Consider the following 10659-nt stretch of genomic DNA (forward strand, 5'->3'; position numbering starts at 1 on the left):
AACAAAGCAGCAGCAACGCCCGCCCAGCCCCACCCTCCAACCAGAAGTCCCTGACTAGCAGAGGCATCTGGCCTGGGACCGTGAGGCTGTTTGTGTCTGTCTGCACTGGAGCAGGAAATTCAGGTAAGATGCAGGGTGGAGAGGGAAGGGGGGGGGCAAGGAAGGACTGCTGGCAAATTGCCTGAGTCCTCGGGGCTGGGCCAGCTCCTGCTGAGTCCTGCAGTCATGGCCATGCATCCAGGAACCATGAGGTGCAGGAGCAGCTAGGGGGCAGGCAGAAAAGTGGGGAAAGCAGTGGCAGGGAGGTGGGAGAGAGTGGAAGCAAGCGGGTGTGAGAAGCCCACACCAGTGTCCTGGGGCCAGCACCAACAGAGCCCAGAGAGGGGTGGCAGAGATCTACGGAGTTGGGCTGGGCTGCACCAGCAGGGAGAGAGGGGATCTAGCCTGGGTCCACAAGAGGCCATGCCAGTTGGGACCACCCCGCACTCGCCTGTCTGGGCTGAGCAGTGGCAACACCGAATAAACTGCTGCTCAGCATGGGAGAAAGCAGTCTCTCCCCCTCTCTGGTGCAGCCACCTGAAGCCTGTGTGGGGCTGCCCTGCGTCTCCACTGTGTCACTGCCATCTCTGGGCTGCCCTGCGGGGCAGCAGTGGCAGTGCAGAGCAGGTGCAGGGCAGCAGGAGGGGGAGGGGCTGCTTTTACCCCTCTGCTGAGCAGCAGTTTCACTCCCATGCCACCACTGACGAGCCTGGGCCCCAGCATGAGTTCCAGGTTCACCCATCCAGGCTAAGAAGCAGCTGCAGCCCCTCACCACGACCAGGTAGTTTTTGGTGCAGCCAAGAGCCCGTGCCATGCCCGCCTGCCCTGTGGCTCTGTCACCAATACCTCTGGGCTGCCCAGCACAGCAACAGTGACAGGGTGGAGCAGCCATAGGGCAGCTCACAGGTGGGGGTGATGGAGCTGCAGGGCAGCCCAGCATGGCACGGGCTCCGGGAGGCTGCATGAAGAACTGCCTGGCAGTGGCGAGGGGCCGCTTTCCCCTGTAGAAGAGTTTCTACCCACCTGCTCTGCTCAGCCAGGACAGGAGAGCCTGGAGCCAGTACAGGGTACTAAAGGTTGGTTCCAGCCACAACTGCTGCATGCTAACATGCCACACGCTGGGCAGTGCACAGTGCGTGCAGGGCACACTGGGGCTGTGTGTAGTTGGCAGTGGTGGGGAGGCGATGCAAGGCACTTGGGCTCTGGGCTGTTGGGAGCGGGGAGGCAGGTACTGACCAGCTCAGGGGCCATGCAAAGGGGGGCTCCCATGCACACCCTACATATCCTCAAACCCTTCCTGCAAAAACCATAGCTATACCCTCCTCCACACACATACACCCCACAAATACCTTACCATACACATATACACACATCCCCAAGAAGGCGACTAGGGCACCTGTCAAGGGGCAGGGCTACCCACATGGCTCCTGACAGCTTGCCAAAACTCAGTAAGTGGCCCTCCACCAAAAATACTTGCCTGCCTCTGACTAACAGGAGAACACTTACTAGATGGCCTTAGTCTTAATAAGGCTGGTAAAAAATTAAAATGGCATATGGAATGCATATGTGCATACTGTCATCTTAGTTACTTTGATATCGTACATCGTTACATGGATGTATCATCTTACACTGATAATTAGTAAGTCAGGTAATTTTCTGTAGTGCATGTACTGCTAAACTATAATTGTGTGCTTTTGATGAATTGTTGGAAGCTTTCAATGTAAGTATAAGGGTAGATTAATTCATGGGACCATGAAGTAGGAAAAGGATAGCAAGGAAGTGATAGAGACATTCCAGGCCAGTAATGAAAGGGTAAGAAATCCTCTCTTCAGTTTGACCAAGACATACGTTTTAGAAATTTGACAGTTTCCAGGATCATTGAAAAACTGATTTAATAAAGTAGTTCCTGGAGTCCGAGAAAGACAAATAGAAACTAGCCAATCAGAAGATGTTTGCTGGAGTTAAGTATATCTGCACATGGGCTTGATCAGAGGTTAAATTAGGAGAAAACATGGGGAGCCCCAGAAAGGTCCTGCTACCAGTGTAAATCTATATTTCTGTATTGGTCCACCCACAGATGGATAAAACAATCTGTGTGCCACTGTAAGGGACATCCATACACACACTTATGCTTGTGTATAAACAATCAAACTAGGTTGGAGACCTGTTTCCTGCCTTGTGTCAATGTATTTATCCTGTACTCTGGTTTGTAAAAGTGAACCTTCCTTATGTAATTACCTTATCCACCCTCAGAATGAAAAAAAACAAAGAACAAGAACAAAAGGCCCAAGACAAAGCCATACTGAAGCCTTTCATTCCCTGCATTTGTCTTCCTCACTTCAAGTCCTTCCAATCTTTATAGGTTTCACCTCTCTTTCTATAACATCCCTGGCTTTTCTGTTGTTTCCTTCCCTTCTCCCTCCATGGCTGTATTCTCTTGTTGTTTTTCCTACTCTGCTTATTTTAATTTTATTTAAAGGATACTTTATTCTTACCAGAGTCACAGATAAATTCATAACCCTTCCAAGTTGATCAACGTAGTAGATATTATCCTGGTACCAAGAGTCAAGGTGCAGGTAATTATACATGCCAAAGGCACGCATGTGATCCAAGGTATACTGATCATCTCGAAGTTTCACTTCTGCTACAGCTGAAAAATAAAAGGTCAGAGAGACTATTTTAAGCAACTAGAAATGCAGTTAAGTGTAATTCTTCATATTCTCAGGCAAACCATCCAGATACAAGGCCCAGTGTGGTAACCATTACAAAGATGCTTTGGTCCTACACTTTCCCCTGTTTTTCCACCACTTTCCTCCCCATCACCACCTCCCTCATTTAAGGTCAGCAGGATTAATCAGCAAAACTGAAGAAAAGAAACACAGGAGAGCTATGCAAAAGCCATTTCTAATGCATCTGGTCATAAGCATGCAAAACTTTTAAATGGAAGTACACTTTCACAATAAGGAAAAAATCATTTTCCAGCCTACAACAGAGTTGCAACTCTACAACCGCAAAACTGGTCTATCTAGTAATCTAGTCTTGATAATCCAAATTGGATAAGTCAAATATTCAAACTACCACCTTAAAATGTATTTATACCCCTCTATCTGACAGCAAAATGACTGCACTGATGACAGAAATTAACAAAAGTTCTTTTGGAGAAGGAAACACAATAATCTACTAGACACTTAAAAAGTCAGCTTGGGCCTTCCCTGCATTACAAAATTTTGCCATGTCATTTAGGTACGTGTTGGGGAAGGAGGAGGAGGGGATGAATCCTAAATCAATTTAGGATTCCCTCTAAGTTGACTCAGGATTCCCACAGACAACTATCTGTCAGCAACTCCCCCCAGCATGTATGTAACAAAAAGGCAGCTTCTGTTGGCACAGTTTCTGTCATTTGTGGCAGCTGGCATAGCTCTCACAACAGAAAAAAAAATACTGCCAATAATGCTATATCCACACAGGGGGGAAACATTTGTCTTCACACTGCTGCTGCAATTAAAGAGGCAACCCATAGAATAGAAGTACAGGTACTCCTCACTTAACACTGTCCCAGTTATGAACCTTGTTTCGTTATTATGCCGCTGATCTATTAGAGAACATACTCATGTAAAATCATGCAATGTTCAGTTATAACTTTGTTTGGCTGCCGCCTGCTAGTAGGTAACTACTGTGATGTAATTAGATTTGCTTAACGTCGTTTTGCTTAAAGTTGCATTTTTTAAGAACATAACTACAACGTTAAGCAACGAGTACCTGTATGCTGTTTCCTAAAGACCTCCCCACATGGGCGACTGGTGCCTGAGTCAGGGAGGGCACTTGTTCCCCCTGACTGGACAGTCAGTGACTGGGGGGTGGTCCCCTGTGGCCAATCCCACAGGCTGGGGCAGGAGCTGGTTCTGCCACGGCCAATCCTGCTGACCAGCAACTGGCAGCGGCACGCCACTGGCACTTTCGGGTCAGTGGGATTGGCCGTGGGGGGTGGACTGCTTCTCCTGGAGCACTCCCCAGTCAGCGCTCTCAGGGGCCACCACTCTCGCCTATCCCCCTCGCCCAGGAACACTGGCTGATAAGGGGTGCAACAATGCTCTCAGGGGATGCACGTGCACTCCTGTACACCCGCTTTGCATCACCACTGTCCCTCCCCCCCCCGCCAAGTAGAGGCCATCAGGATATAATTAGGTTTTTGAAGACACAAAGTCACTGCTTCTTTCTACGATGGCTTGACAGGTTTATACCTCTGAAAGAAATGCTTCAGCCTTCCTACTTTGAATCAAAATTCTTCCTTTTTGTTCCTGATACTTCTCTAAATGTTTATATACTAATACAAGAAGTATGAAGAACAAACTGGAAAATCAGAAGGTCCTAGTACAAGCACAGAATTATGATGCAATTGGGTTTAGGGAGATGTGATGGGATAGTTCACATGATTGGAGTACAGTTATAGATGGTCATAGCTTGTTCAGGAAGGACAGGCAGAGAAAAAAAGGAGAAGGTGTTGTCATACTTTTTATATAGGGGATGTATATGTTCGGAGGTAAATATAAAGAGAAAGGTAGGCCTGTTGAAAACCCTGGAGAGCAACAGGGCAGGGGTGGGGGGAAGAATGTCATGGTGGGTGTCTGCTACAGACTTTCACACCTGGAAGAGGAAATGGACATGGTCTGCTTTAAATAAGTGATGGGAGCTTCCAAATTGCAGGACTTGGCTCTCATAAAGAATGTTAATTATCAAGTTCTCTGCTGGGAGAGAAACAGCAAAGCACAGGCAGACCAGCAAATTCCTTCAGTGCTTTATGATAACCAGGGATCTGGATTTCCCATTTCCTAGGGAAACAGAGTAAAACATGGATTTTCCCCCTTACTGGAGTAAAACACAGATTTCTCATTTTAGCAGAGAAACCCATGGATTTTGCAGTTTTGCAACAAGCTTCCTGCAGGCTGGCAGAGTACGAGCCTGCAAGGGGCCGGGAGGGAGCAGAAGGAGGGCGTACATGCACATGGCCCGGCAGCCTGATGCAGCTCCTTGAGTTGTGTGGGGAGTGGAGGGTGGAATTCAGGCCCCCATAGAGAGGGAGGGAGTTGGGCAGGGCTAGGGCTGGTGCCCTGCCAGGCACAGTCTAGCTTGGGGCCCGGGGCTGCACTGCATGGCTGCAGGGCCCTGGCAGGGAGCGGAACGGGGCCAGACAGCTTGTTTGGGGATGAGGCCGGCTCCCCGTCGCTGCGTGCATTCCCAGGAGCCAAGGGGAACCCATGCCCCCCAAATCTGTATGCAGGGCGGGCAGGGTGTGCACCAGGGGCTCAGGCTCCCATCTTGCAGCCCTGCCCTAGGGCCTTCACAGCCCGGCAGGTGGAACCTGGCGCTGCAGGGCAGAGTGCGGCTGCGCAGGAAAGCAGCTGCCTTGGCAACTTCTTCAGTGCGCTGAAGTACAAGACCTGCACTTGGAACGGAATCACTGCATGCACAAATACAGACCAGGAAATGTCAGGCTAAACTGCAGTACTGCAGTGAGGGATTAGAGACTATAAACTGCATAAACTAAATGTGTACTCCTGTTGCAAAAAAAGCCAGTATACTGGCTTATATTAATGGGGACTGCCACTTGCAAATCACAAATCAAGGGAAGAGATTCTTCCATTCAATTCAGTACTGTTAAGGCCTCAACTGGGGTACTGCAACCAGTTTTAGGCCCCATACTTTAAGAAGGAAGTGGACAGTTCGGAAAGAGTTTAACACAGAGTAACAACAACAACAAAGTTATTAGGAGCCTGGAAGGCAAAAGCTGAGATGGGCTTTTTTCTCCATGACTGTAGAGGACAGGACTAGGAGCAATGGCCTCAAGTTGCAGCAAAGAAAGTTTAGGTTGGAGACTAGAAGCAACTTTTTAACTATGACGGGGATCAAGCACTAGAACAGACTACCTAGAAAAACTGTGGCATCTCAATCCTTGGAAGTTTTCAAGATCAGGTCAGACAGGCACTTGGCTGACACAGTTTAGTATGGAATAATTCTGCCTTGAGCAGGGGATTGGACTAGAAGACCTCACTGAGGTCCCTTCCAGCCTTGCTTTCCTATGAAAATCACTGAGAAAGCAGCAACAGGCAAGCTACTCCATTATATGATGTCTACATTTCAAACCAAAGCACAACATGAAGAAAGCCTTCCTAGCACTAAAACATGACTTCATGAAAATGGACAAAGGACACCAAGGCTGGCAAGATGATCACTTAACTAGTTAATTGGTATTATTTAACTAACTGACCACAATCAAGTATCTTCAAATATGCCAATGAGCCAAGCATGTCCTGATGTGGGCAGCAACCTTGCTGTTGGCACCTTGGTTCTATTTCTTCAAAATGGCAGCAGTGCTTGGTGATTGCAACCCTAGACCAGCCACCAGGACCCAGAGCAGTCTCATCTCTACATTTAGAGGAAGGACAATCTCCGTCTTGCTTTTTGAGCTCCTGCAACCTCCTGATATTTGAGGACCTTGGAGGCCACCTACTGCAACTGTACATAGTAGCAGAAAGCAGGGGGAGCCCTACAGCAGCAGAGGTCATATGTCCACAACTGCCCCCATGAGGTTATTGCATTTGTAGTGGTAATCAAATCTATCAATGAATATGCTAAAAGGTGATAGTATTTGGGGGTCATTAGGGGTTTCCTTGAATACTGTTTCATCATTGGCTACATGCTTCTAGACAAAACAATTGGTATAGCTACTGGTACTAGTATAGTACAAGAAATACTATTAAATCTAAAAGACTTGCATTCCACAGGTGAGATGGTAGTAATTATGTGGACAAAGCAAAATGTAAAAAAGATGTAGGGAAATATTCTACTAGAAATGATGATTGAAAAAAATTAAAGTTCTATGCAAGTTCTGTGTAGTTGACACGTATATGACAGATTGACAGAATGGCAAAACACTTGTTCAGATGTAGTCATACCAGAAAAAGAAAGCCAGCATGCATGAGCATTTGTTACCTTCTTTCCTTTTATTTAATCTTTAGTAGCAGCATCACAAAGCAGTCTTTTGATGAAGATGTGAAGGACATCAAAAGTGAAAGTAATTTCATTTTTTCATCTTTTAAGAACTTTGCCAATCCAAATGCTGGAAAATCTGTTCATCAGGCTGGCATTAAGGTATTTTTGGATCAAGTGTCTCATGGTCAGGAAACGATCCTAGCCATGTTTGATAAAAGTATTTGTGCCAGCAATATACCACTTTATTTAACTGAGAATACTTATGCATTTTTTGTAAAATTATATTCAGTTTCCAAAATTCTCAAGAGGAAACAGCTTACAGCATGGGTGCTCAACCTTGGACCTGAGAGCCAGCTCCAGACCCCAGCACTATGTCATTTGGTCCCTGGGGAGGCCCACAAACTGTGGCTAATCCCAGTCTGCAGGGCCTCAGGGTCAATCCCCTGACAAGCCCCATACCACTCATCTGGCCCACAGGATCAAAAGGTTGAGCACCAATGGTTTACAGCAAGTTGTTTAAAAGCAGAAAAAAACATTATGTGAAAAAGAATTGGTGTTCTTATTACGAAAAGTCCTTAACGTATTCAATATCTGATGGGTGGAAGAATCTTAATGAGCATGTCATCAGAATCATAGTAACATTAAAAAAGTGATGTACATACTCCGTTGCACAACTGAGCATCATCACACAACCCAACAAAATTTTAGAAACTGATCAGCAGTAATGAATGAATTAGGTTTACAGAATGTTAATTCAGTAGTGATCATTACCATAGCAAACAGAAATTTGGGGCTTTGTTGATAAGCATCCACATCTTCTATACTATGGGCAATGCACAACATGCAGTTCTTTAGTGGTAGCATCAAAAATTCCAAAAGTCTTGTCCAGTATCAAAAATGAAACGCTGGATCATGTTTTTCAAAAATAAGAGTACCAGCCCCCTTACTTCAGGAACATTTAGTAGTCTTCAATAGCATCCACACTTGATTAAGCCTTGTTATACACTTAAATGATCATCAAATCTCTCAAAGAACTTCAAATATTAAAAAAGGCATTTCAACCAGCTGACATTGAAGAAGGGGTGGTTTTGTGTTGCCAAATAGTTTGCAAGTGATGTTTTTGATTATGTAGTCTTTTGAATGCCACATTTAATATTCATTTCACTACTTGAATCCATAGCTCAGTCCATTCAGAATATTGAAAGTTATAGTTCTATGCTGCCTGATGCCCAGAAGTTCCTGAAAAATAAGAAATTTATTTTTCAGCATACTACAAAATCTGCATATGAAAGTTGACCATAAAGACAAGTGGGGGGAGAGGGAGAGAAGAGGGAGACTTAAAAAAAAAAAAAAAGAGAGAAAGAGAAAAAAGAATCCAAAGACCTCTCTCAGACATGACTTTTCCTAATTTCCTGACCCATACTTCTAGGACCAGATTTTTATGGCAAAAACTTTAAATTCAGCTTCTGATAATATACTGACTGTTATAAATTTGGAAGGACATTCAAAAAAAGAAATAATTCTTAGATAAATTGTAAAGCAAGAAACAGATGGTAAAAACAACATGGAGTGTAATCCTAGCAGTTGAATCAAAAAAGCTTAGTCCTCCATCATGGTAAAAAGAGTTATATCCTCCTTGCACCTTCAGCTAGTGACAGGAATTCCTTTAATACATGTTTGTATTGCTGTAGGTGCAAAACTGGCCAGTTTTGTTCCATTTAAATGGAGGAATCTTCCATTCAAACAGCAGGAACAGACTGAAGACCTCCACTGCAGAAAATCAGAGTTGAAGTTTAAAGAAGAAAATAGCAAAGAAACGAGTCAGTATTCATAAGTATCTTCATCTGAATCTGCTAATAAGATAAGAAAAAAAGCAACTGAAACTGGTAAGAAAAAGATGGTGCAAAGCAAAATGCTCAGAGATGGCTTCCTGCCTACATAACAACTGTGTTTAAACAAAAAAAAAAAACAAAAATCTTACAGTTGCTGTATTTTTTCCTTTTGTAAAAAAATAAAAAATAAAATGTTCAGTCTTTAACAATATTCAAATTTAATTGTGAACCTAACGTTGCTGAATAATATAGCAATTACTCTTTTTATAGAATTCATTTGTTTCACCTTTCCCTGAATTAAGAACAACTCAGGTAAGTCACTTTTTGTTATTTTGTCTAAACATCTAACCCGCTGCTTCCACTGTTCCCCGTTGTGCAGGTCCTGCACTCTGCTGGGAGTGGAGGCAGCCCCACCCCCTGCTTCCCTACAGAGTCCAGGGCAGGGCTTCCCCTCTGCAAGTGCAGAGCTACATGTGTGGCACAGAGCTCTTGAGATAGAGGTAGCCAGCGCTGCACTGGGGGTGAGGAGCACAGCTATGCACAGCCTGCCTGGCTGCTTCTATCCCCACGGCTTCGCACCGCACCTGCAGCTCCACAGTCACAAAGGGAAAGACCCACACTAGACTCTGCAGGGAAGCAGGGAGCAGGGCTCCCTCCACTCCCAGCAGAGTGCAGGACCTGTAGGGAGCAGGGGAAGCAGGTGGCTCCAGTGCAAGGCTTCCCCCACTGAGAGTGCTGGAGCTGCAGTGTCAGGGAGCAGAGCCCCAGGGATAAGGCAGGTCCCAGGGATAAGGGAGCCACACCTGAGCCAGGCACTAGCACCATAACTTCCCTGCCTGCTGCTGCTGCCAGGCAATGGGGGCTGCACACCATTGGGGGCAAGAGGGAGCATGTACACCCCACACCCTGCCCAGCTGAGCTCTGCGCTCATACTGCCTCTCTGGGGGGAGGAGGAGGAAGGAGAAGAGTTCCCCCCAGCATGGAACAGAGCCTCCCCCTGCCCCCCACCCCCGCTCTGGGGCCAGGCAGAATCACATGGAGTCCCCCCTCCCCCATCCAGCCCTGTAGCAGCGGGGGTGGGGAGGAAGAAGAGTCCCCATCCAGAACCTCACAGAGTCCTCCTTCCCACCCTAGGAGGAGGAGGGGGAAGTTTCCCCTAGCACGGAACAGAGCCTCCCTGCCCACTTTGCCTTAACAGGGGCATGCTGGCCAGTATCTCTACTAGGGCTGGACCCTGCTTGGGCTAGAAAGCAGAGGGGTGGGGTCAACCCTGCGGCTGAAGCAGAGCACTCTGCCCAGCCCAGAGAGCATTCAGGGATGCTGGGGGAGTCTGGTTCATCTTAAACCAGCAAGGGGTCTGGGACAGACATTGCATAAACTGGTTTGATCCAAATCAATAAAGTCTGATACTACATTCAACCAGATTTTTCTCAAACCAGTTTTGGCCATTTTGAAACTGGTTTATGTACACTGAATTTCTGTTCTGTTACAGGTTTAAACCAGTTTCTGATCACTTAAATTGGTTTCTGTAATGTCTGTCTCTAGCCATAAAAGCTATAAGAGTGTATGTACCTGAACATCATTGTCCAGAGGTAGCCAATACCTATACAAGGAGCTTGCAATGCTGTCATTAATGGTTTAATGAGGAGTAGCAGGTTCAAACTGAACCCATTTAAGACAGAGACTGCATCTGTCATTAATAAGGTAGGCCCTAAAGAACACTAAGCCAGATAATGCTCAAAGCTAGCTTGGGCCAAGGGAGGGGAGCCGGGTGTCCAAGGGGAGTGGTCGCTCCTTA

At 46.2% G+C, this 10659-nt stretch overlaps 1 protein-coding gene across 1 annotated transcript in view; it reads right to left on the reverse strand.

Moving 5' to 3' along the window:
- The window catches only part of NUDCD1 (NudC domain containing 1), a 193096-nt gene that overhangs the window by 149970 nt on the left and 32467 nt on the right, over positions 1 to 10659 (reverse strand). Inside the window, exon 2 of the mRNA XM_019528076.1 lies at positions 2535 to 2689. Within this exon, the coding sequence (XP_019383621.1) occupies positions 2535 to 2689 (155 nt within the window). The remainder of the gene's footprint in view (positions 1 to 2534; positions 2690 to 10659) is intronic.

Source organism: Gavialis gangeticus, unplaced genomic scaffold (genome assembly GCF_001723915.1).
Source record: "Gavialis gangeticus isolate Ggan-Ray unplaced genomic scaffold, GavGan_comp1, whole genome shotgun sequence".
NCBI lineage: Eukaryota > Metazoa > Chordata > Crocodylia > Gavialidae > Gavialis > Gavialis gangeticus.